Genomic DNA, 27,730 nt, shown 5'->3' on the forward strand with positions numbered 1-27,730 from the left:
AGTTACAGCATGGAAAGAGGCCATTTCAGCCCATCGTGTCCGCGCTGGCCAACAAAGAGCTATTCAGCCTAATCCCACTTCCCAGCTCTTGGTCCAGAGGTTAGAGCATCCCAAGTGCACATCCAAGTACTTTTTAAATGTTGTTAGGGTTCCTGCCTCTACCACCCTTTCAGGCAGAACAAATGAAGATAGTTGTGGTTGTTGGAAGCCAATCGTCTCGGCCCCAGGACATCGCTACAGGAGTTCCTCAGGGCAGTGTCCTAGGCCCAACCATCTTCAGCTGCTTCATCAATGACCTTCCCTCAATCATAAGGTCAGAAGTGGGGATGTTTGCTGATGACTGCACAGTGTTCAATTCTATTTGCAACTCCTCAGATAATGAAGCACATGCAGCAAGACCTGGACGACATTCAGGCTTGGGCTGGTAGGTGGCAAGTAACATTCGCGCTACACAAGTGCCAGGCAATGACTATCTCCAACAAGCGAGAGTCTAACCACCACCCCATGACATTCAATGGCATTACCATCGCTGAATCCCCAACCATCAACATCCTGGTGGGTCACTATTGACCAGAAACTTAACACATAAATAGTGTGGCAACAAGAGCGGGTCAGAGGCTGGGTATTCTGCAGCGAGTGTTTCACCTCCTGACTCCCCAAAGCCTTTCCACCATCTACAAGGCACAAGTCAGGAGTGTGATGGAATACTCTCCACTTGCCTGGATGAGTGCAGCTCCAACAACACTCCAGAAGCTCGACACCATCCAGGACAAAGCAGCCCGCTTGCTTGGCAACCCATTGACTACCTTAAAAATTCACTCCCTCCCCCACTGGCGCACTGTGGCTGCAGTGTGTACCATCTACAAGATGCACTGCAGCAACTCGCCAAGGCTTCTTCGGCAGCACCTCCCAAACCCGCGACTTCTACCACCTAGAAGGACAAGGGCAGCAGGCGCATGGGAACACCATCACCTCCATTTCCCTCCAAGTCACACACCATCCTGACTTGGGAATATATCGGCGTTCCTTCATCGTCGCTGGGTCTAAATCCTGGAACTCCCTCCGTAACAGCACTGTGGGAGTACCTTCACCACACGGACTGCAGTGGTTCAAGAAGGCGGCTCACCACCAACTTCTTGAGGGCAATAAATGCTGGCCTTGCCAGCGACACCCACATCCCGTGAACGAATAATAAAAAAAGAAAGCTGTTGTGCCACAAAGGTGCTGTGCTACAGGTTCAAGTTATGAAGAGGAAAAATATTGGGCCGGATTTTGCTGTAAAAATAAAAGTGAGACTCCGCGCTCAGCTATTTTTGCACAAGTCAGACAACAACTTCAGGCGAGGGCAGATGCGCAGTTAAATGTGAAAACCTGGAAGTTGCTGTCTGAGTTGCTCCACTCCTCTAAGCTGTGGAAAAATAGCATCTCACTGTCTGGCTCCACATTCAAATATATTGAACGACATGAAGTTCCTGTGCTGACTGACTAAACTCGCCACAAAAAGTTAATGCGTATACATTCAAGTCTGTACCATTTTAACAGCGTGGCAAGTCTGTACCATTTTAACAGCGTGGTAAGTCTTAATTACTGCCAAACAACCTCTCTGGCACTGAAAATTAATTTTCTCACAAGTGTGGCATTTCATTCCTTCAGCTTTTAATTATTGTTGGAGATTTTTTTAAAATTAGATAAAATTTGTTACTTTTTCTTTCTGTCTCTTTTTTGTATCTCTCTCTCAATGCAATCTTTCTATCCCTCTCTTTACTTCACTTTCTGTACCTGATTTGACATTGAATTCACTATTCTAACTTACACTACCTGGTTCAGACTCTGCGCTGCTCATTACCGATTCTTCCATCTGATTGGTTAAGGAGATACGCAGTTGCCTGCCCTGTTCACACAGGTTCCAGATGCTCTGTAGAGGGCGCCGTGCTATTTGGATGTGCCGCTTAGCAACTTGCCGTGCGAAACCCCAGAGAGAGTCTATGGACAAGTAAAGGTGTAACAAACAGTGGGTGTCATTCGTTCGCCGCTCAAAGCAAACTCATTAAGTGCTGAAAATACTGTCAGAGTACCTTCAACAACCTGGAATTGGGGGAAGAATGTGTGTGTGGAAACTGTGTAAATGTTACATTACTGGGCATCGCCCTGCTCAGTAAGCCGTACACACAAGAAGGTCCCAGCAGCAACCAGCCAGGGTTCCTCTTCTGATCATGAACCAGTGGCACACCTGTAGTAAAGAGTGTGGGTGAGTGTGTGTGTGTGTGTGTGTGGTGTGGCCAGGCAAGCGCAGTTACTTGTATCGATGCCCCTGACGGTCGCAGAATCTTGTTTCTTGTTGACCACTGAGTGAAATGCTCCCTTTTTGTCTTCTCCCCCCCCCCCCCCCCCTTCAGGAACGCAGTGGTTCCAGTATCGTCCCGATCATGACCGTGGTGGAGACCCAAATGGCCCCGCCAACCTTCAACAGAACCAATAAGTTCACGGCTGGGTTCCAGAACATCGTGGACGCATACGGGGTTGGGACCTACCGCGAAATGAATCCTGGTGACTCTTGGTCAATTTCAAATGCCTTGAACTGCGCGCTGTGCAGTAACAGTGACTAACCAGTTAACACGCTTGTGCAAAATTGCTCTGCTATTTTTATGCAGGTGTTAAATGCCTTTGTTAAATAACAGACTTTGGCCAAATTTCAAATGCCTTGCAATGGTGCGATAATGATGATGACCAAGTTAGCACTTACATAGGAAATTCCTCTGACCTTTTCACAAAGGTGTTAACCACAGTTCAAAGCTGAATTGTACTGAGGAATTTCTCTCCTTCTCTCTCTCATTTTTATGGCCATTTGTCATCTTTTGGTCAGTCCAGTGAGCGACATTTTTACGAGGGAGCTGGCCTGGAGAAGGTACTGAGGCCAACGGTACAAGGGAGCCAACTTGACCCAATCAGTCAAAGCTTGCTCGGTTCATGACTGCACCTCTGATGATAAATGACTTCCCTGGTGGGCTTCAGCCCACCCCCCCCCCCCCCCCCCGGCGATTCACCGTGTCCGCATAAAACTTGGTGTGTGCTTCCACTAGGTGTCCCCGCTTTAATAAATGGAAGAAAGCAGGCAGGCTGCCCTCTTGGATTCCACCAGCCCACAGAAGCATTTTCAAGAAAATGTACAGTAATAGACCTTGGAGAGGGTGCAGAAGAGATTTACAGGAAACGTTGTGCAATCTGGAGCCACCGGCAAAAATCAGCAGCCGTTTTTTATTCTTTTTGTTTGTTTTTTTTGCTTTGTTTGAACAGTCAAGCTGTGCAAGGTCTGTAGCTATAGCAACAGCTTCAGCTACAGAGCTTTAGGGCCACACCTGAGTGTTTAGAAGCTGTTGCTAAGCAACAGTGTTTGTTGTCAAATACGGAGATAAGAATTTCCGCATCTCTCAACATTAACTCTGGAGAGTATGGCAGTTTTGAGGCAATGGCAGCAGCTCAGTCCCGTGGGTGCCGGATAGCACAAAGTTTCCTGTACTAGAATGGTACCAGGGATGAAGGACTTCAGATATGTGGAGAGACTGGAGAAGCTGGGGTTGTTTTCCTTAGAGCAGAGGTTAAGGGGAGATTTAATAGAGATGCTCAAAATGATGTGGGGTTTTGATAGAGCAAGGAGGGAGAAACTGTTTTCACTGGCAGAGGGTCGGTAACCAGAGGACACAGATTTAAGATAATTGGCAAAAGAACCAGGGGGGAGATGAGAATTTTTTTTTACGCAGTGAGTTGTTGTGATCTGGAATGCACAGCCTGAAAGGGCGGTGGAAGCAGATTCAATGGTAACTTTCAAAAGGGAACTGGATAAATACTCAAAAAGGGAAAATTTGCAGGGCTTTGGGGAAAACTCTTTCAAAGAGCCGGCACAGGCACGATGGGACGAATGGCCTCCTTTTATGCTGTAAGATTCTAGTGAAGATAACGCAGTATTGAAGTTTGTGGCGTGTCCTGGCAGCAGTTCACAGATGAGCTACTGAAAGCAGCAAGTGACCTTTGAACTAATGTTGCTGTGCAGGAAGCCCAGAATTATTCAAAGACAGCGGCCCGTTGCTGGAGATTTGCCCTGCCAGCGCACCCTGCCAGGGCCGAGCTGCTCCAATGACATGTGCCAGGCCTGTCAGCGAATGGCTCTCCTTGTCCTGAGTGAGGATAAGCATTCTGCCTGTTTCTGAATGTAAACTGCACTGCTCCAATAGCACCAGGGAGCCCATTCCTTCCTGCTACTTGTGTTTTTTGTTAATGGTCGGACCTGTCAGGATTGCGTGCCAGGAATGGAAAGGATACAAGTTTTCACTGGATGATGCGCGCTGCCTGTTGCTTGCACCTCATTTAGCTGGCAGGTCTCCGGCAGGCTTAAAGGGGCAGGTCTCCGGCAGGCTTAAAGGGGCAGGTGTCCGGCAGGCTAAAAGGGGCAGGTCTCCGGCAGGCTAAAAGGGGCAGGTGTCCGGCAGGCTTAAAGGGGCAGGTGTCTGGCAGGCTTAAAGGGGCAGATTTAAAGGAGTGGGTCAATGTCCGGTTTAATGGGCATGATTCTGGCAGTGTTAAGGGAGTCCGTCTCCAGCAGGCTGCTCTCCAATAATTCAAACATACTGTATCTCTTCACAGCTCCGACAAACACTAAACAACAGTGGTTTTTAGTAGTCTTTACTTGAAATTCTTTAGATGACAAGTCCTTTATCACTCCCTCTCAGTGTTGTCTAGTTATCTAAATGCAAACTCCTCTTTTCATTATATGTCCCAGAACCAATAGTTTCCTCAGACCTGTTAACATCTCTTTATTTCCAAGGCCTCATTGGCTTCATCTGGATTCCAAGGTGCCTCAATTTTATTTCCGTTCACTTCCATGTCACTCAGCCTATTGATAACTTTCCCCCATTAGACTCCTGGTGTTGCCACAAGCATCATCCTTCAGCCAGAAAAGTGGCATACTCTGGGAGGTCACCTCTTGGGATACTGTGATTCATCCGTGAGGCTGACTAACAGATACCCTACCGTGAGACTGACTAACAGATACCCAACCGTGAGGCTAACTAACAGATACCCAACCGTGAGACTGACTAACAGAAACCCAACCGTGAGACTGACTAACAGAAACCCAACCGTGAGACTGACTAACAGATACCCAACCGTGAGGCTGACTAACAGATACCCAACCGTGAGGCTGACTAACAGATACCCAACTGTGAGACTGACTAACAGAAACCCAACCGTGAGGCTGACTAACAGGTACCCAACCGTGAGACTGACTAACAGATACCCAACTGTGAGACTGACTAACAGAAACCCAACTGTGAGGCTGACTAACAGAAACCCAACTGTGAGGCTGACTAACAGATACCCAACTGTGAGGCTGACTAACAGATACCCAACTGTGAGGCTGACTAACAGATACCCTACCGTGAGGCTGACTAACAGATACCCAACCGTGGAGGCACTAGATCCTTACTCGCTCAGAAGTGGAGTCCTCTTGTCCTGTGAAACCCGGCAGCTTGCAGCCTGGCAGAAGGACTCGCCAACCTCATCCTTTTCCAGGGAAGTGAGTTGGAATGGTAGTCGGTGGCAAGATTTAGATTCGGGCCCTGTGACCACCGACACTAAAGCCAGCACTTTAGCCAGTTCTGTGCTACAATACAGGCCCACTCATGTCCTGTTTATTTCAAGGCTGAAAACCCTCAGCTATACCAAACTTGATTGTAGCATTTCTTTATTACGCACTGTATTTTATATCATTCTAAATGTTCTAACCTTCCGATAATACAACCCCATGGTGTGCGATAATTTGAAATAAGTCATATGAGATCTTTGTGTGTTTTTTGCAGCTCCATATACTATCGTCACCTTTCCATTTCTATTTGCGGTCATGTTTGGCGACTGTGGGCACGGGGCAGTTCTCCTGGGCTTTGCCCTCATTATGATCATTAACGAGAAAAGCTTTGCTGCCCAGAAAGGAGGTAACGAGGTGGGTGAAGATTCTGAAAGGTTTGACATGTATTTTTAGCGAGCAACATAAACGTTACTAGCCTGAGGCTCAGGCCCAGGTGTCTGTCTACGTGCAGGCGACTCTGGATTCAAGCTACGTGATCCCCAGATTGTTTCAGCTATGTTTTAAAGTTCTTTGCAGCACTAGCCAGAAGTAAGAAAGAAAGAACTTGCATTTTTATCGCACCTCGGGACGTCCCAAAGTGCTTCATAGCCAATGAAGTACTTTTGAAGTGTAGCCACTGTCGTAATGTAGGAAACACAGCAACCAATTGTTGCACAGCAAGATCCCACAGACAGCAATGAGCTAATGACCAGATAATCTTTTTATTTGGCGGTGTTGGTTGAGGGATAAATGTTGGCCAGGACACCATGTTCTTCTTTGAATAGTGCCACCTGAGAGTTTCTCCACATGCTTAGCTGGTTGAGATCGTGAGTAGGTGAGCCATACAAGCCAGGCAGCTCCCAGTTTTGATCTCTGGTCTGTGTCACACTAGCTGATCTCAGCCAACGTGACAATAAGGGTCACTGCATGCACTCTCAGTGACCTCAGCTGGAAAGGGGAAAATTCTGCAGGAAGTGTGTGCCACTGTCAAATGAGGATAGAATCAGGCCCAGCTGTGATGCACCTCACAGTGGAACAGCCTACTGTCTGGGCTCAAGAATGAAGAATGGACACTTGGGTGAGGTTCCCCTGGAAGCCCGTAGAACCATAACCTAACAAAGAGCCACGGCCTTCAGGGGGTGAGAAGGTAAATGTCCACTTTCTAGTGAGCGACTGCACTCTCTCTTCCCTGTACCGGTTTCGCTAAGTCACACACTACCTCCAGCTGAGAGGGCAGATAACTGAGCTGGGACTGGTGTCTGGTTACGTTCATCGGTCTGTAGGAGGGCTGTGAGAGAAGCTTGAGGATAATACGTCAGCACAGCGGAGGGTTGAATGCCCATTCTCCATCCTGTTGTGTTGCGTGCTGCTGCTCTTGTGCATTGTCATTGTCTGCCTCATGAACATATCGCACAACGATCAGGGTATGACTCCATTGTTCAGATAGTATTGGTGAAGCTACCAACTACATTTAAACTGTACTATATCTGACTTGGGCAATGCCACTTATATAGAAAGAGGAGTGGGCCATTCAGCCCCTCAAGCCTATTCCCCCATTTTATTAGAGAATGGTTGATGTACCCACCTTTGATCCATAACCCTTGATGCCCTTATCTAAGAAAAATCTTTCGATCCCAGTCTTAAAAGTTTGAATTGACTCCAGCACCCACAGCCTTTTGGGGAGTGAGTTCCCGATTTCCACTACCCTTTGTGTGGGAAAAGTGCTTCCTGATCTCACTTCTAAATGGCCTGGCTGTAATTTTGAGATTATGCCCCCTTGCCCTGGATTCCCCCACCAGAGGAAATAGTTTCTCTAGCTACCCTCTCAAATCCCTTTGTCATTTTAAACACCTCGATTGGATCACCTCCCAACCTTCTAAGTTCCAGAGAATACAAGCCAAGTTTATGCAACTTGGCCTCATATAATTTAACCCTTTAACCTCTGGTATCTGTTGTGTATGTAATATGTGTGCTACTTTGAACCTATGGACAGGACTGCACTACTTGTAGGGCGTAGTGATACGCAGTACCACTCCTGGCCATAGGGGTATAAATAGTACTGTGGGTACTGATCTCCCCTCAGTTCCCGCCTGTGGGCATGAAGTAAAGACCTACGTATAGTCCCTACCGCCAACCAGTAAAGACCTGTGTGAGTTATACGTTTAAGTCTTTGTGTTAATTGTTCAATACAATACACATACTTAACACTGGCGACGAGTCAGGTTCTTACCCTGCGGCAGTTGAAGAGAGGTTTCAAACATCACCACCCCACTAGAAGCGACAGGCTTTCGGACTCTGAAGCCTCCATCAGCGACTGAGCACTGGAGTGCAGCAGCCATCCTGACAGCTTCCAGCGACTGACAGAAGTCTTTCTGCAGTTTCTTTGTTCAACCTAGGTGGTGGGGTAAGCCGTGCAGCGTTGGCTGCAAAGACAGGGCTGGGGAAGTTGGAGGAGATAAGGGCGATCGCAATCCCTGATAAGAGCCGCGGTGAAACGCGCAAGCGGGTAAGCCAGAGCCCGGGAGGGAGCGAGCAAGAGGCGGGTGAGCCAGAGGCCGGGAGCCGCTTCAAGTGCGAGGCGCAGCGCGGGCCAGCGATCGGGACCAAAGATAAGGGCCGCACTCGGGCTGAAAGGCGCAGCGTCGGCAGACACTGAAGGCGCGAGAGCCGCGGTGAAAAGCGCGGGCCATCGATCGCGGCGGAGATAAGGGCCGCACTCGGGGCTGAAGGGAGACGGCGTCGGGGGACAGGTGAAGACCGCCAAGCGCGGGAAAACCGCCATTTTGTGGGCGGAGGACGACGGCAAGAGCGGGAAGCTGCCATCTTGGATAGCAGTAAAAAAAAAAAAAAAAAAATCTGAGAAATTGCAAATCTGATAAAGTACTACAATGCCTAAACACGGGAATATTAGCAACTTTGATAGTGACATCGAAGATTGGGCCATATATGTTGAACGAGTTAAAAATTATTGTAAGGCCAATAAAATTCGTGAGGCTGATAAAGCACTAACATTATTAAATTTAATGGGTGCGAAGACATACGGGCAATTGAAACACCTGTTATCACCAGATGAACCGGCGGATAAGACGTTCGATGAGATTGTTACTGTCCTGAAAGATCATCTAAACCCCACGCCGCTGATGCTAGCGGAACGATTTAAATTTTATGACAGAAGGCAGCTACAGCATGAAAGCAATGCTGAATATTTGCTGGAATTGCGTAAATTAGCGAAATATTGCCAGTTTGGAACGGGACTGACAGATGCACTACGAGACAAATTTGTGTGTGGTTTATTTAAACAGGATACACAAAAGCGACTGCTCGAGGAGAATGAGCTGACGCTTGAGAAGGCGGTCACTATGGCAGCAGCACACGAAGCCGCAGCGAGAGGCACGGCAGTAATGCAGCTACGGTCACCGGAGCTCAGTGCACACAAATTGGGTGTGAGTTCTGGCAAATGTTATCGTTGTGGAAAGACAACGCATGATCAGAACCAGTGTTGGTTTAAAAACCAAGAATGTAGAACTTGTGGTAGGCTTGGACATATAGCTAGAGTATGCAGGTCAGGGAAGAAGACCAGCAACAAGAAGTCACCGCAAGGAAAATACGCAAAGGTACACAAGGTGACCGAACAGGAGTCCGATTCAGACGCTAGCAGTAATGAACTGGCTAGCTTAAGCTGTAATGAACTGGCTAGCTTAAGAGTACTCAACGCTGGTAAGGGTGCAGACCTCCAGACAATTTGGGTCACTCTTCAGATAGAAGGAGTCCAAGTAAAACTGGAATTGGACACTGGATCGGCATTGACGGTCATAAATAAGAAAGATTACGGAAAGTTATTCCAACATATTCCCCTACAGGATACGGGGATTATATTGAAAACCTACACGGGGCAAAGAGTGTACCCCATCGGGAAAATAGAGGTTGCAGTGGTCCACAAGGGTGAAGACAGTCAAATAATGGACTTATATGTGATATCTGAAGGAGGTCCTCCACTACTAGGACGGGAGTGGATTAGGAAAATGAATATGGACTGGCATTTCCTACAAACAATAACGAGTGAGAACTCGGTGAAGATAGTCGGCCCAGACTCTGGAACGGATGATGGTAAGCCCAACTCAGGTGCAAAAAACAAAGTTTCAGCACAGAATTCCACTGAGCAACAACAACATAGTTTAACTGTGGATTCTGAGTCTGGCAAGTCTACTGATGTGCCCATTTCTGAGGGACACCGGGCTCGAACTCAACTCCATTTCAAACTACAACAGCAATTAGAACAAATGCTTCGCCGTTTTGAGCAAGAGTTGAATGCAACGAAAGAGTTCTTTGATATAGAGTTGGAGAATCTGGAAAGACAACAGAAGCAGCTGATGGAGAAAATGGAGCAGGAGCACACAAAACGTCTGATGTCAGAGGAGTTAACGGTCAGCCAACTCCTGCATATGCTGAAGGACAGGACTCTGAAATGGGAAAAACTTGAACACGAACTTCAATATTCAAACGAAAGGGGTTCGGAGCTCTCAAAGGTTATTGGAAGAGCTGAGGTGGCAACACAGACTGAAACGACTGCAACAGAGCAGCCCTTGGATGCCAAAAGTACGCTGACTCACGTCAACGTAGAACAACAGACCGCTGAAACAGCTGCTCCGGTAGAGGGATTGAATAGTCTGATCAATCAATCTCCAAAAGAAGTTGAAGTAGTAAAATCTCAAATGAGGTCACTAGTAAACGACTTGCTGAAAGCCCAGAAAAAGCTGGATGAAGAGGTACGCATGAAGAAGTCTCTTCAGGAAAGATGTCTGGACTTGGAACAAAAGCTGGCTAACGCCCAGCTGGGTATGGAGGAAATAGAAGACCCTCTCGCTGGCCTAGATCAGGACGACACTGAATATTACTATGTCCTGTCCTGCCCAACTTGTAACTTCGACTCCCACCGTACAGAAATCATGGAGGAGCACCGAAAGTCTACGGAACATCGGGAGAAGGTGGCTCTACTACGGAAAAAGGAGGACGAGAAGGAGGAACTGCGCATGCAGCTGACAGTGGAGCCCAGAGAGTCTCCAAGAAGCAGAAAAGGAAAAGTCGAAACAGAAGATGACCCATCTGAACCATTATTACCTCTACCAGATCACACACGTGGTCCCTCCGAACGGAGCCAATTCAGTTCGGAAGTTCAAACTGTTAAATCCATGGAAGGACTATTGAATGAGTCACTCCAGCAACGTGAACCGACTACACCACAGAGATTGAATCTGTGAACTGTTTTCCGCAGAGACTGAATCTGTGATCTGTTTTGACATGAAGTTATCTATGTATCTATGTTATTCTGTTATGTAAACCTGAAGTTATATATGTATATATGTTATTACGTTATGTTAAATGGGGAGATGACTGTAAAGCTAGGAAGGGAGGAATGTTGTGTATGTAATATGTGTCCTACTTTGAACCTATGGACAGGACTGCACTACTTGTAGGGCGTAGTGATACGCAGTACCACTCCTGGCCATAGGGGTATAAATAGTACTGTGGGTACTGATCTCCCCTCAGTTCCCGCCTGTGGGCATGAAGTAAAGACCTACGTATAGTCCCTACCTCCAACCAGTAAAGACCTGTGTGAGTTATACGTTTAAGTCTTTGTGTTAATTGTTCAATACAATACACATACTTAACAGTATCATTCTGGTGATCCAAGAGATTTGTTCGATTCCTTGGAGCTTCTAAATTTTGGAATGGTCACAGCAATCATGGATAGATGGAGAAATGTAGTTGGTAGAAAGTTGATTTTCTACCTGCTTCCTCGTTATTCAACTGGAGATGAAGCCTAATGCACCCAACTTCTTGTTCCCCCCCCCCCTCCCCCCACCAATTCAGATCTGGAATACTTTCTTCAGTGGACGCTATCTCATCCTGTTGATGAGCATATTTTCCATTTACACTGGATTCATCTACAACGATTGCTTCTCGAAATCCTTCAACATATTCGGATCCTCGTGGCATGTCCGGGCCATGTTTCGCAATGGAACTTGGAAGTAAGTGATAAAAGATCAGTTGGTCAGTAATAATTACCCAGAACACGAACTATATGAGATCGTTCGAAACCTGTTACGTTTCAGTTCTGTGCCACACTCCTTTTTTTCCCCTTTTACCTCTATGTCATGCATCCCATACTTTAACACGGTGGGATGAGGCAGCTTGGACTTTGACTTGCCCAAGACCACCATTATTGTTGCTCTTGTCAATAGCTAATGTAAGGTGCACTAAAACAGTGACACGTGCTGTTTGGGTCGAATTTCCGCGGAGGGGATTCTGTGGGACTTTGTGAAGAGCATTGTAATCCCAGACAACCCAGTGCCTGCATCTTGAGGAACGTCAGCTCAGTTTTTGAGCTGGAGTCTGAGGTGCAGACATTGCGGGGCATCAGGGATGGGGAGAGTTACCTGGACACTTTGATCCAAGACGCAGACACACCCCTTAGGTTAGTTCGTGGTACAGGTCTGGTTAGTGGCCAGTGACAGGAGGGTGTGACTGCAACTCAGGCAGGTAAGGGGACCCCAGGTGCAGTGCTGGAGGAGCCTCGGCCTTTGCCCTTGTCCAACAGGTATGAGGTACTTGCTGCCTGTGTGGATGAGGGAAAAGTCTGCAGGATGGATGAGCAAGCTGACCATGGTGCAGGAGGTCGTTCAAGTGGGGGTAGTGAAAGGGAATGTAGTTGTGGTAGGGAACAGTATAGTCAAGAGGATAGATACTGTTCTCTGCAGCCACGACCGAGAGTTCCGAAGGTTGTGTTGCCTGCCCGGTGCCAGGGTTAAAGAAATCTCCTCGCGGCTGGAGGAGAACTTTGGAGTGGGAGGGGGAGGATCCAGTTCTCATGGTCCACGTAGGAACCAACGACATAGGTAGAACTAGGAATGAGGTTCTGCTGAGGGAATTTGAGGAGCTAGGATCCAAATTAAAAAGCAGAACTTCAAAGGTAATAATCTCTGGCTTGTTCCCTGAGACACACGCAACTTGGCATAGGGACAAACAGATTACAGGTTTAAATGCCTGGCTCAAAGAGTGGTGTGGGAGGAAGGGGTTTCAGTTCATGGGACACTGGCATCAGTACTGGGGAAAGAGGGAGCTTTTCCGTTGGGACAGGCTCCACTTAAACCGGGCTGGGTCCAGCGTCCTGGCGAACCGAATAACTAGGGCAGTAGACGGGGCTTTAAACTAATGAAGGGGGGGGTGGTGGGGGGAGGATTCAGGAAAGAGTAAATTTAAAAGTAGCGAGAGAAATGTCAAGGCTCTAGAGCAGAGTAGAGTAGTTTTGGGTAAAAATAAGCAGAGTGGGTCAGGAAGGGACAGAGAGAGTAACAAAGGTAATAAGGCATCAGTGACTGAGGTGACATCAGGGAAAAATAAAAATAAGTCAAAGCTAAAGGCACTATATCTGAATGCTCGAAGCATTCGCAACAAAATAGATGAATTAATAGGTTTGATCTAATAGCCAATATGGAGACGTGGTTGCAATGTGGCCAAGGTTGGGAACTAAATATTCCAAGATACTTAACTTTTAGAAGAGATAGGCAAAATGGAAAAGGAGGAGGGGTAGCCCTGATAATAAAGGATGGGATAAAGACAGTAGAGAAAGGATCTTAGCTCCGAAAATCAAGAAGTAGAATCAGTTTGGGTGAAGCTAAGAAACAGCAAGGGGCAGAAAATATTGGTGGGAGTTGTTTATAGGCCCCCAAACAATAGTTGTAATGTAGGGCAGAGTATAAATCAGGAAATTAGAGGTGCATGTAACAAGGGTAATACAGTAATCATGGGGGACTTTAATCTACATATAGACTGGGCAAACCAAATTTGCAGTAATAGTGTGGCAGACGAATTCATGAAATGTATGCAAGATAGTTTTCTAGATCAGTATGTTGAGGAATCAACTAGGGAACAGGCTATTTTAGATCTAGTATTGTGCAATGAGAAAGGGTTAATTAATAACCTTGTAGTAAAGGAGCCTTCAGGGAAGAGTGACCATAATATGATAGAATTTTATATTGAGTTTGGAAGTGATTTAGTTAAATCCGAAACTAGAGTCTTAAATCTAAACAAAGCAAACTACGTAGGTATGAGGGGTGAGTTGGCTAAGGTAGATTGGGAAACTACATTAAAAGGTATGACGGTAGACAAGTAATGGCTAGCATTTAAAGAATGAATACATAATTTACAACAAATATACATTCCTTTAAGACACAAAAACCCCACAGGAAAAGTGGTCCAACTGTGGCTAACGAGTAGTTAAAGATGATATTAGATCAAAGGAAGAGACTTATAATGTTGCCAAAAAAGAGTAGTAAGCCTGAGGATTGGGAGGATTTTAGAATTCAGCAAAGGAGGACCAAGAAATTGATAAAGAAAGGGAAAATAGAATATGAGGGTGAACTAGCGGGAGACAGAAAAACAGACTGTAAAAGCTTCTATAGGTATGTAAAAAGGAAAAGATTAGCGAAAGTAAATGTGGGTCCCTTACAGGCTGAGACAAGAGAAATTATAATGGGAAATAAGGAAATGATAGAGAAATTAAACAAATACTTTGTGTCTGTCTTCATGGAAGAAAATGCAAAAAATTTCCTGGAAATAGTAGAGAAACAAGGGTCCAGCGAGAGTGAGGAACTGAAAGAAATTAGTATCAGTAAAAAAATAGTACTGGAGAAGTTAATGGGACTGAAAGCCGATAAATCCCCAGAACCTGATGGCCTACATCCTAGGGTTTTGAAAGAGGTGGCTATAGAGATAGTGGATGCATTGGTTGTCATTTTCCAAAATTCCATAGATTCTAGAATGGTTCCCGCGGATTGGAAGGTAGCAAATGTAATCCCACTATTAAAGAAAGGAGGAAGAGAGAAAACGGGGAACTACAGACTTGTTAGCTTGACATCAGGAGTAGGGAAAATGCTAGAATCTATTATTAAGGATGTGGTAACAGGGCACTTAGAAAATAATAATAGGATTGGGCAGAGTCAACACTGACTTCTGAAAGGGAAATCGTGTTTGACGAATCTGTCAGTTTTTTGAGGTTGTAACTAGCAGAATAGATAAGGAGGAACCAGTGGATGTGGTGTATTTGGATTTTCAGAAGGCATTCGATAAGGTGCCACACAAGAGGTTATTAAACAAAATTAAGGCTCACGGGATTGAGGATTGATTAACGGACAGAAAACAGAGAGTAGGAATAAATGGGTCATTTTCGGGCTGGCAGGCTGTAAATAGTGGGGTACTGCAAGGATCAGTGCTTGGGCCTCAGCTATTCACAATGGGACCAAATGTAATATATCCAAGTTTGCTGATAATGCAAAGCTGGGTGGGAATGCAAGTTGTGAGGAGGATGCAAGAAGGCTTCAAGGGGATATAGACAGGCTAAATGAGTGGGCAAGAACATGACAAATGGAATATAATGTGGAGAAATGTGAAGTTATCCACTATGGTAGGAAAAATAGAAAAGCAGAGTATTTTTTAAATGGTGAGAGATTGGGAAATGTTGGTGTTCAGGGGGACCTGGGTGTCCTTGTACATGAATCACTGAAAGTTAACATGCAGGTACAGCAAGCAATTAGGAAAGCAAATGGTATGTTGGCCTTTATTACAAGAGGATTTGAGTATAAGAGTAAATACGTCTTACTGCAATTATATAGGACCCTGGTGAGACCACACCTGAAGTATTGTTTACATTATTGGTCTCCTTACCTAAGGAAGGATATACTTACCATAGAGGGAGTGTAACAAAGGTTCACCAGACTGATTCCTGGGATGGGGGGGATTGTCCTATGAGGAGAGATTGAGAAGACTAGGCCTATATTCTCTGAGTTTAGAAGAATGAGAGGTGATCTCATTGAAACATACAAATTTCTTACAGGGCTTGACAGGGTAGATGCAGGGAGGATGTTTCCCCTGGCTGGGGGAGTCCAGAACCAGGGGTCACAGTCTCAGAATAAGGGGTTGGCCATTTAGGACTGAGATGAGGAGAAATTTCTTCACTCAGAGGGTGGTGAATCTTTAAATTCTCTACACCAGAGGGCTGTGGAGGCTCAGTCATTGAGTATATTCAAGACAGAGAGCGATAGATTTTTGGATCATAAGGGAATATAGGGATACGGGGATAGTGCAGGAAAGTGGAGTTGAGATAGACGATCAGCCATGATCTTATTGAATGGCAGAGCAGGCTCGATGGGCCAAATGGCCGACTCCTGCTCCTATTTCTTATGGTCTTATGTTCTTCCAATGGTCCACTGTAACTTGAGCGGAAGATCGCCAAGAATAGTTTTTATGCCATTTCTCCAAGGTGCCTGTGGCTCTTCCACTGAAGACGATCGAGATAAATTCCATGGAAATTCAATTCCTTAGTCCTTCTGTTGATGATATTCAAATGCTGAACGTGATTTCTAGCTTTGTAGGATATGAAGCTCTCTTAGAAGCAGTTGATGATCCAATCTCCTCCTACAGATTCCAAACTATCTCAAGTAAAACTTTCAGTATCACTTGTTGATTGGTTGTACCCCAACTTAAGAATAGAAAATGCTCAGAAGAGCTGACTAAACTCCATTAATATCCCAGTCAATGCCATCAGCCTGGTCTCTCCATTGCTAGGCAGTGGGTGTGACTGGTGGTGCCAGCATACTCCCTTCAGTGTGCTGTTTACATCTGACCATTTCTGGAGTGATACTGCGGAGTGGCTTGTTTCTGTGTTTAACAAGGCTGAGTAGCGGAAGCCATGTACTCTGCCACTTTCATATCTGAAGTGCTGTCCAGACCACAAATACTTTCTTCCTATCTTTCTCTCCTGAAAGTGCTCAGATATGGTCCACAGGCATTGTGAGCTCTCTGATACTGTACCCAAGTGACCAGTCTTTTATATGAGCTTGGACAGTTTGCAGGCTATTCAACCATAGGGGTCATTACAGCCCACGCCCAAACCATTGCCTAATCTCCACATACTCTCAGGAGGAGTCACTGAATAGCAATCTGGAGCAGGAAACCTGGCTAAGTTTTCATCTCTCCACCCTAGGGTTGTTGAAGACAACTGTAGCCTCATTACTCAGCGTAGACTTGTATACCACAAGCAACCTGTCCATTAGGGAAAGTTATCCCTTCGTTAATACCTTCATTATTTTAAAAATCTCAATCGTATCCCCTTGGCCTATGATTTTTCCAGAGCAAAAGGCCCCAGTTCCCTAAGCCTGTCCTAATAATTCAGGGCTCGTAAACTAGGGTTACCCAATGCCACAAATATAACATTCTCATCCTCGTGTTTAAATCCCTCCACTGCCTTGCTACTCTCCAACCTCCTAAAGCCCTACAACCCACACTGAACACTCCATTCCTCTGACTTTGGCCTCTTGTGCATTGCCCCCCCCCCCCTCTCCCCGGTGGCCGTGCCTTCAACCCCTAGGCCCCACATTCTGGAATTCCCTCCTTAAACCCTTCTGCCTCCACCTCTCTCTCTCCCTCCTTAAATCCCACCTCTCTGACCGAGCCATTGACCCCTTTCCCAATATCTCCTCCCATGGATCGGCGTCCATTTTTGGATTTTGCCAGTGTGCAGCTCTTTGGGGCATTTTTCTGCATTAAAGGCGCTATACAAATACAAGTTGCTGCTGTAGGTATCAATTCAGTGGCCCTCCTCTAGACCTTTTCCAAGGCCATGCTATGCCCCTGCTATGTTTGACAGTGATTGCTTTTGTCTGTCACCCACTGCAAAAATGTATACTTTTGTTTATCTTTTTCTGCAGTCACCAACTTCTTGAAAACAGTCTGTTGCTACAGTTAGATCCAGCAGTGCCGGGAGTATTCTCTGGAAATCCGTACCCATTTGGCATTGATCCGGTGAGACATATTACAATACCTACTCCAGGCTTTCCAACATCGATCGCGGAAAGGTGTTCTGTGCCGCTGGAAGTCATCTTTTTCTCACGTGGTTTTTCTTAGCCAAATTACCAAATCAGCACCAGAACCGATGAATTTGGGACCTTCGGCACACAGTTTGAACTAAAATTATTAAAGGCCTAAGAATGGGCTAATGATCAGTCCATAACCAGACAGGGGGCAGTATAGGGGTGAGGCATATGATTATTGTCGAGGAGTTCACGTTTCTGTTAAAATTGCGGAGAAAGGAATTTAGTGCAGCGCACTCGAAAATTTGCACAGTAACATCACTGATGTTAATTTATATCCCCAAATTCTGAATTGCATTTGGCCTCACTCCAACACCTCCTAATAGAACTTCTTTGTTAATTCAAAGATTTGGAACATTGCGTCAAACAAGCTAACCTTCCTCAACTCTTATAAGATGAAGATGTCGGTCATCCTCGGTGTTACACAAATGATCTTCGGTGTCGTCATCAGCCTTTTCAATCACATGTAAGTACAAGCGATCGATTCTTGGCTTATTTATATAAACAGGCATTTATATAGATGACCATAGGACGTCCCAAAGCACTTTACAGCCAATGAAGTACTTTTGAAGTATAATCACGGCTGTAATGTAGGAAATGCAGCAGCCAATTAGCGCACAGCAAGCTCCCACAAACAGCAATGAGAAAACAACCAGATTAGCTGTTTTGATGCTGTTGGTTGAAGGATAAATATTGGCCAGGACACCGGGAGAACTTTGCATATAGTTCCTTGTGTCCATTGGAGAGGTAGATAGTTTTAAGTTTAACGTCTGATCCGAAAGACAGCATCTCCGACAGTGCAGCACTGGCTCAGTTCTGCAATGAAGTGTCATCTTAGATTTTGTGCTCGTTTCCAGAATGGGGCTTGAACCCATGACCTTCTGACTCCGAGGCGAGAGTGCTACCAAAGAACCACAGCTGACGCCAAGTGGGCCCCATTTACTCAGCTGTTCTGGTGGACTCCTGCTGTAGCTCCAGTAGCCACGGTCTAGAAATAGGCTGCGACATTCCTGGTTATCCTTGTCAGGAGCAAAGACTCCGCCCTCTCCTCCTAAGACTAGTGAACCAAAGGGTTTGGGGGAGGAAAGTTCCCTACACTGGGAGTTTCCATTTCCACAAGAGGTTGGTGAACAAAATTAGGGCACATGGAATTGGGGGTAATATACTAGCATGGATTGAGAATTGGTTAACAGACAGAAAACAAAGAGTAGGGATAAACGGGTCTTTTTCAGGATGGCAGGCTGTGATTAGTGGGGTACCGCAAGGATCGGTGCTTGGGCCTCAGCTATTCACAATCTATATCAATGATTTGGATGAAGGGACTAAATGTAACATTTCCAAATTTGTTGATGACACAAAGCTAGGTGGCAGTGTCAGTTGCGAAGAGGATGTGAAGAGGCTTCAAGGGGATCTCGACAGGCTCAGTGAGTGGGCGAGAACATGGCAGATGGATTATAATGTGGATAAATGTGAAGTTATCCACTTTGGTAGAAAAACAGAAAGGCAGAGTATTTCCTAAATAGTGAAAGATTGGGGAATGCAGATGCTCAAATGATCCTGGGTGTCCTTGTACACGAGTCACTGAAAGTGAATGTGCAGGTGCAGCAAACCATTAGGAAGGCAAATGGTATGCTGGCCTTCATTACAAGAGGATTTGAGTACAGCAGTAAAGAAGTCTTACTCCAATTATATAGGGTCTTGATGAGACCACGCCTGGAGTTCTGTGTACAATTTTGGTCTCCTTACCTAAGGAAGGATATACTTGCCATAGAGGGAGTGCAACGAAGGTTCATGAGATAACTAAGATGACACTTCATTGCAGAACTGAGCCAGTGCTGCACTGTCGGAGATGCTGTCTTTCGGATCAGACGTTAAACTTAAAACTATCTGCCTCTCCAATGGACATAAGGAACTATATGCAAAGTTCTCCCGGTGTCCTGGCCAATATTTATCCTTCAACCAACAGCATCAAAACAGCTAATCTGGTTGTTTTCTCATTGCTGTTTGTGGGAGCTTGCTGTGCGCTAATTGGCTGCTGCATTTCCTACATTACAGCCGTGATTATAGATTGAGTAAACTAGGCCTGTATTCTTTTGAATTCAGAAGAATGAGAGGGGATCTCATTGAAGCATACAAATTTATTACATGGCTTGATAGGGTGGATGCTGGAAGAATGTTTCCCTTGGCTGGGGAGTCTAGAACCAGGGGCCACAGCCTCAGGGTAAAGGGTAGGCCATACAGGACTGAGATGAGAAGAAATTTCTTCACACAGAGAGTGGTGAATCTTTGGAATTCTCTACCCCAGAAGGCGGTGGAGGCTCAGTCATTGGGTATATTCAAAACAGAAGTCGATAGATTTCTGACTAGTAAGGGCATCAAGGGATATGGCGATAGGGTCGGTGAATGGAATTGAGGCAGAAGATCAGCCATGATCTCATTGAATGGCGGAGCAGGCTCGAAGGACCGAATGGCCTACTCCTGCTCCTATTTCTTATGTTCTTATGGTAAGGGTGCCAAAGGTGGAGGAAAAATATTTCTCTAGTGGGGGAGGCCCTAGGCAACCAGCACCCCCCATCCTTTCCACCCACCCCCCCCCAAAATTTCAGGCGGCGTGGGGTTAGTGGGCACCCAGGATGGACCGGTAGTGGCATAGGCACATTCGGGAACACAGGTGAGGTGCCCTCCCACTGACCCCACATACTCCAGCAGAGTCTGTGCCGCAGAGGCTGAGGATTAATAGGCCCAGAACTCTGCACCCCTCATCCAGGCATGCATTGGGCAAATTTCTGGGCCACACTGACAACTGATTGGCCATTTTTCAAACTTGTTCCATTTTAATTAAGTTCCTTGCACTTGATTGGCTCAAACCAATTTATCAATTGTGACTCCTTGGCTCAGTTGGTAGCGCTCTTGTCTCTGAGTCAGGTTGTGGGTTCAAGTCGCACTCCAGAGAATTGACCACAAAATGCAGGCTGGCACGCCAGTGCAGTACCGAGGGGGTGCTGCACTGTCAAGAGGTGCCGTCTTTCAGATGAGATGTTAAACTGAGGTCCTGTCTGCCCTCTCGGGTGGATGTAAAAGATTGCATGGCACTATTTTGAAAAAGAGCTGGGGAGTTCACCCTGGCCAATCTTTATTCCCCCAACCAACATCACTAAAAACACATTATCTGGGCATCATCACATTGCTGTTTGTGGGAGCTTGCTGCGTGCAAATTGGTCACTGCATTTCCTACATCACATCAGTGACCACACTTCATTGGCGGTAAAGCGCTTTGGGACGTCCTGAAGTTGTGAAAGGCGCTGTAGATATCCAAGTCTTCTCTTGTTTCAAACATGCTGATTGCATTTCAGTCATTTAGGCAAAGAAGAATCATCAGTTTGCTCAAAATGATTTTGGGGGAAAAAAGATTGAGTTGCTATGTTCTTCTGCTTCTGGACTGCACCCACGAAGCACTGATGGTCTGTACTCCGGCGTTGGCCTTGGAGAACTGCTTTCAGATAGTTACGCAGATATTAATGCTGCACTAAAAAGCGCTCACTCTGCTTCTGTGAACTAGGAATAAGCACAGAATAAAAGGATCCACTTTATTTATCTAGCTCTGTAGACATTTCAACCATTTGAGAACCCGGGTAGTACAGAATTGAACTCCTCACCCCCCCCAATATTTTACAATGACCGCTTTCAATAGCAGGCTGGAGAGTTTCATTTCAATTGGTCGTCTTTGCAGTAGTGCATCAGGAGGCCAGGAGGTGTCGCTGTGTTCTAAACAAATGAACGAATATCTGAGACTTCATGTGTCGCACGAAGGCCTTGTAAAATAGAGTGACCATACTTTCTAAACCGGATCCGGGGACGCACAGGGTGGGAGCACAGCAAAGTAGCCAGGATAGAAAATGTAGGTTGCACAGCGTAGCGAGGCAATTATTTTTTAGCAGCCTATATTTCAAGAGTTGCTACAGATACACTGCAAATGGTAAACAAACGTGAATATAATTACCGCGGATGTGACGTCACAGTATTGAAGCGCATTCAGACACCGTTTATAAATAATACAATAACACCGTCAGTGTTTCGTATCCACTGTCTGTATGGCCCATTCAGAAAATCTCTCTCTTCACATCACTGCCCATGTCATTTATTGCCCGAGTGGGTCACCTTCGTGAAAACCGATTAGTGAGGAGGGGGCCACCCCGACACAGTGAGGGGAGAGGGCCCTCCTGTTATAAACCGATTAGTGAGGAGGGGGCCAACCCGACACAGTGAGGGGAGAGGGCCCTCCTGTTATAAACCGATTAGTGAGGAGGGGGCCAACCCGACACAGTGAGGGGAGAGGGCCCTCCTGTTATAAACCGATTAGTGAGGAGGGGGCTCACCCCAGCACAGTGAGGGGAGAGGGCCCTCCTGTTATAAACCGATTAGTGAGGAGGGGGATCACCCCAGCACAGTGAGGGGAGAGGGCCCTCCTGTTATAAACCGATTAGTGAGGAGGGGGATCACCCCGACACAGTGAGGGGAGAGGGCCCTCCTGTTATAAACCGATTAGTGAGGAGGGGGCCAACCCGACACAGTGAGGGGAGAGGGCCCTCCTGTTATAAACCGATTAGTGAGGAGGGGGCCAACCCGACACAGTGAGGGGAGAGGGCCCTCCTGTTATAAACCGATTAGTGAGGAGGGGGCCAACCCGACACAGTGAGGGGAGAGGGCCCTCCTGTTATAAACCGATTAGTGAGGAGGGGGCCAACCCGACACAGTGAGGGGAGAGGGCCCTCCTGTTATAAACCGATTAGTGAGGAGGGGGCTCACCCCAGCACAGTGAGGGGAGAGGGCCCTCCTGTTATAAACCGATTAGTGAGGAGGGGGATCACCCCAGCACAGTGAGGGGAGAGGGCCCTCCTGTTATAAACCGATTAGTGAGGAGGGGGATCACCCCGACACAGTGAGGGGAGAGGGCCCTCCTGTTATAAACCGATTAGTGAGGAGGGGGCCAACCCGACACAGTGAGGGGAGAGGGCCCTCCTGTTATAAACCGATTAGTGAGGAGGGGGCCAACCCGACACAGTGAGGGGAGAGGGCCCTCCTGTTATAAACCGATTAGTGAGGAGGGGGCCAACCCGACACAGTGAGGGGAGAGGGCCCTCCTGTTATAAACCGATTAGTGAGGAGGGGGATCACCCCAGCACAGTGAGGGGAGAGGGCCCTCCTGTTATAAACCGATCAGTGAGGAGGGGGATCACCCTGACACAGTGAGGGGAGAGGGTCCTCCTGTTATAAACCGATTAGTGAGGAGGGGGCTCACCCCAGCACAGTGAGGGGAGAGGGCCCACCTGTCACACACTGGAGAAGAGGGGGGCCTCCCTGGCACGGAGGTGATTGAGGGTGGGGGTTACAATGCTGCTTGCCTATGGCATTATTATAATGGAAATGGGGAGCAGCAGTTCCGCTATCCTTTGTCATAAAGACAGCCCTTTCTATACACACACACGTTTAGCCTCAGACAGACACTGCTCTCATAGGGCGGAGTGAGACTGAGGTACCGAGCCCTGTCTGCCTAGTTACAGAGGCAGACACTAAAACCCTTCCACTCTGCGCTTTAACGCACCCTCAATGTTACCTGTCTTATTCCAATAAAATGGCAACTAGGGTATTTGGGGACGAGTTTCGTGAACCGGCGACTCTTGCGGGGCCATTGTTTACCCGGGGGCCAAAGTACCTCATCCAGGGACTGTCCCTGGAAAACCGGGATGTACGGTCACCCTATAGTAAAGTGCATTAGAGAATCCTGATTAGAAAACCAGCTACTGTAGTCTGTTACTGTAAAAAATGAAGCCAGCCATTTTTATCTTTACATTGGAAACAATTTTCCTTTTTATTTGGTTTAAAAAAAAAAAAAAAGTGCTCCCATTCATTAAAATAATTAAACGTATAGCAAAATACTACATAAACCACAACACTGAAACAGGCCGCTCAGCCCAGCCAATCCATGCTGGATTTTATCCTCCACACGAGCGGTGAGACCTAATTCCATGTTACCGCCCTGTTCCCATACCCCTTTACTCCCCTTTCCTTCAACCACCGATCTAATCTACTCTTATAAGTTGACGTTGTCTCTGCTTCAATCATTAACTCTGAACGTGCACTCCGCAGCCTCACAACAACAATTTGTGTTTATATAGCACCTTTAACGTCGTAAAATGTTCCAAGGCACTTCACAGGAGCGTTATCAAACAGAATTTGGCACTGAGTCACATAATGAGATATCAGGACAGGTGACCAAAAGCTTGGTCAAAGAGGTAGGTTTTAAAGAGTGTCGTAAAAATAGAGAGAGGGAGGTAGAGAAGCAGAGAGGTTTAGGAAGGGAACCCCAGAGCTGAGGGCCTAGGCAGCTGAAGCCACTGCCACCAGTGGTAGAGCAATTAAAATCAGGGATGCACTAGAGGTCAGAGTCAGAGGAATGCAGAGATCTCGGAGGGTTGTAGGGCTGGAAGAGGTTACAGAATTGGGGAGGGATGAGGCCATGGAGAGATCTGAAAACAAGGATGAGAATTTTAAAATTGGGGTGTTGACGAACTGGGAGCCAATGTTGGTCAGCGAGCGCAGGGGTGATGGGTGAATGGGATTTGATGCGATTTAGGACACGGGCAGCAGAGTTTTGGATGAGCTCTAGTTTATGGAGGGTGCAAGATGCGAGGCCAGCCAGGAGAGCGTTGGAATAGTCGAGTCTGGAGGTGACAAAGGCAGGGATGAGGGTTTCAGCAGCAGATGAGCTGAGCCTCTCAGCTCAGAGGGTTCACACACAACCCTCTGTGTAAAAAAAAAAAAAAAGTTTCTCTTGCTCTCTGTCATAAATCTCTTACATTTGAGTTTATATCGATGTCACCCTGTTCTCGAACCCCCAATCACTGGAAGAAGTCGATTTCTACCTGTCTCGTCCCTTCATAATTTTAAACACCTCTATCAAATCACTCCATAACCTCCTCTGTTCTAACAAAAATAGCCCCAGGTTGAGGCAAGCAAACGATTTAACTGGGACGTTGAGCATAGGATTAGAAGACATGAGTACCAAATTCACCAACCGTTTCTCCCTGCAGGATGGTGAACCTTTGGTACAGATTCCCAGCGAAGGTGATTGGCTTGGGGTTAATTGACCCTTAAAGAGGAGCTGCATCAATATATGTTGAAGGGAGATAAATATTGGCCAGGACACCAGGCAGAACTCGCCCTGCTCCTCTTCAAATAGTGCCGTGGGATCTTTTACGTCCACCTGAGAGGGCAGACAGGGCCTCTGCTTAATGTCTCATCTGAAAGGTGGCAACTCTTGACAGTGCAGCACTCCCTCAGCACCCCGTCCATCCTCTTGGGCGAATGTAAAAGATCCCATGGCACTATTTTTGAAGAAGAGCAGGGGAGCTCTCCCTGGGCAGCACGGTGGCATAGTGGTTAGCACTGTTGCCTCACAGCGCCAGGGACCCGGGTTCAAATCCGGCCTCGGGTGACTGTCTGTGTGGAGTTTGCACATTCTCCCCGTGTTTGCGTGGGTTTCCTCCGGGTGCTCCGGTTTCCTCCCACAGTCCAAAGATGTGCGGGTTAGGTTGATTGGCTATGATAAAAATTGGCCCTTAGTGTTAGGGGGGATTAAATATGTGGGGTTACGGGGTTATGGGGATAGGGCTTGGGTGGGATGGCTGTCGGTGTAGGGACCGGGTGCTAGGGTTTGGATGATCAGCCATGATCTCGTTGAATGGCGGAGCAGGCTCGAAGGGCCGAATGGCCTACTCCTGCTCTATGTTTCTATGTTTCTATGTCTCCTGGACAATATATATCCCTCAACTAATATCACTAAGAGATTATTTGGCCATTATCAATTGCTGTTTGTGGAACCTTGCTGTGTACAAATTGGCTGCCACATTTCCCTACATTACAGCAGTTACTACATTTCCAAAGTACTTCATTGGCTGTAAAGCCCAGTGGGCCATCCTGAGGTTGTAAAAGATATGATTTAAATGCAAGTCTTTCTTTGCACATCAATTACTAATGAGACAAAAGCTTATTCCTGCCTTTTAAGGGCCCAATTTGTTCATAATTCATGTCCTACCATATTTTTCTCTGTTTTACAGATACTTTAAGAGCAAGGTCAACATAATCCTTCAGTTCATACCCGAGATGATCTTCATCTTGTGTTTATTCGGTTACCTGGTCTTCATGGTTATTTTTAAGTGGTGTTTTTACCACGTCGAGATCTCTCAGATGGCCCCCAGTATTCTAATCCACTTCATCAACATGTTTCTATTCGCTTACAATGATCCCTCCAGTGTAGACTTGTACGCCCATCAGGCAAGTCTCTTGTTTTCTACCTGTGTTGTTAAAATATTTTTGATAAAGTTAAATTCCTAGCCACACAGCAGACAAGGTTTCCCTATAATCCATAGCCACCCTGAACGTACCACAAAAGTCTACCGATGCTTTGGATGGGTTTGTCACGCTAATGCTGGCACAGGCCATTTTGTGAGCACGAAAATCTGACGCCAATGGCTATTTCGGAAAGCCGCTGCTCAGTGCTAGAATAGGCCTACAGCCTGATGTTCGCGTCTAGGCCTGTGTTTCATTAGCAGTTTGGGAGCCACAATCTGCCTGGGCTGCGAAAGGGGGAGAAAAAAAATCAGTAGCCAGCATTTCTGCTTCAGATCGTGATCCAGTGATTCCTGCAGCAAGTATTTGGGTGAGAATTAGAATCAGCTGTGATGCCCCCACGGTAGAATAGCCTATCAACACTCACTGTCTGGGCTCACACGGCGAGGAATGGCTGATTCTTTTAGATACCTGAGGGTTACTGCTGTCCTGCGGTCTGAACCCCAACGTGGAGTCCACGCCCCCCTCCCAGAAGAGATCAGCAGAGAAACAAGATGTAAGCATGTTCCTTCGGGTGGTTGACAGGACATTCAAATACTGTTCACTGTTACCAACCCACGGTGCAAGGGGCAGTGAATGGAAGTTCAATATATCTTGTGTGGCAAAGCCACTAAGAGACTCTCACAGTGACTTGTACAATTGCCTTTAATCAGGTTTATTACCTTTTAATGTTGGCTCTGGTTAAACAGAGCTAGATCGACAAAATCGCGATCTGACGCGATGACGTCATCACGTGGGTCATGTGACGTCCCCAACGGCGGGAAACGTCATGACGTCAGAGGTAGAGGGCGTTTCCAGCCAGTCCTCGTGTGGAGTGACAGTGAATAGACCTGTTTAGAGCTTCTCCTGCATTTTCTTGTTTTGTAAAGTTTCAGTACATTAAACTCAGTTTGTTAACTACTAGTGAGTTTATAGATTCTTTGCTAGGAGTGCAGAGACTCCTACATTGGTGACCCCGAATCCTCGCGATCGTTTTTCGCGGTGAATGCAGAACACGGGCCAGGAATGGAGGCCAATGCAGTTGGCTTGAAGCTCCCCCAATTCTGGGAACAACAGGCGGCCTCTTGGTTTGTGCAAGCCGAGACACAATTTGAACTCTGCAACATTGTACAGGACCAGACCAGATATCTCCACGTGGTCTCCGCCCTCGAGAGCTCGACGGCGTCGAGAATCATCAGCCTTCTGGAGAGTCCCCCGAATGCTGACAAGTATGTCACCATCAAGACACGATTGCTGCAGGTATTTGGTCTTAAAAAAGCGGAGCGCGCTCGCCGTTTACTGATGCGCCCAGGATTAGGGGACTCCAAACCCTCGGAGCTAATGAGCCACATGCTGACTCTCCTGGGGTCCGAGCCCCAGTGCTTTTTGTTTCGTGAGCTGTTCCTTACTCAGCTCCCCGAGCAAGTCCAGGCAGCCCTCGCCCGAGCAGAGACCGCAGACTGCGTCGCGCTCGCCGAAGAGGCGGATAAGATTTACGCAGTCCATCAACCATTCTGCGCCATCGCGCAACGCCCCGCCACGAGGAGCCCGGCCCCGGCTCCGACCTCGGCGCCTCCGATGACTGGTTACTGTTACTATCGTGCTCGTTTCAGCCCGAAGGCCATATGCTGCCGCCCTCCGTGCAGTTTCGTTACCAGACCGTCGAATAGACCACCGCGAGTCAAGCACGCCGGTCCCGGTACTTCCCCCGCGGCCACGATGGCGATCGGCGCTTCCGGGAATCTCACCTACTTAACCGACTCCATCTCGGGCCGTCATTTTCTATGCGACACGGGCG

At 46.9% G+C, this 27,730-nt stretch overlaps 1 protein-coding gene across 1 annotated transcript in view; it reads left to right on the forward strand.

Annotated features, from left to right (window-relative positions):
• Positions 1–27,730, forward strand: part of LOC147105995 (V-type proton ATPase 116 kDa subunit a 4-like) — a 111,459-nt gene that overhangs the window by 67,000 nt on the left and 16,729 nt on the right. The window contains exons 10-15 of the mRNA XM_086008620.1: positions 2,397–2,547; positions 5,853–5,992; positions 11,489–11,646; positions 17,383–17,476; positions 17,892–18,010; positions 25,662–25,878. Of these exons, the coding sequence (XP_085864746.1) occupies positions 2,397–2,547; positions 5,853–5,992; positions 11,489–11,646; positions 17,383–17,476; positions 17,892–18,010; positions 25,662–25,878 (879 nt within the window). The remainder of the gene's footprint in view (positions 1–2,396; positions 2,548–5,852; positions 5,993–11,488; positions 11,647–17,382; positions 17,477–17,891; positions 18,011–25,661; positions 25,879–27,730) is intronic.

The sequence above is a fragment of the Somniosus microcephalus genome, chromosome 16 (assembly GCF_052327205.1).
Source record: "Somniosus microcephalus isolate GS21.2 chromosome 16, FLI_Smic_1.0, whole genome shotgun sequence".
Lineage (NCBI taxonomy): Eukaryota > Metazoa > Chordata > Chondrichthyes > Squaliformes > Somniosidae > Somniosus > Somniosus microcephalus.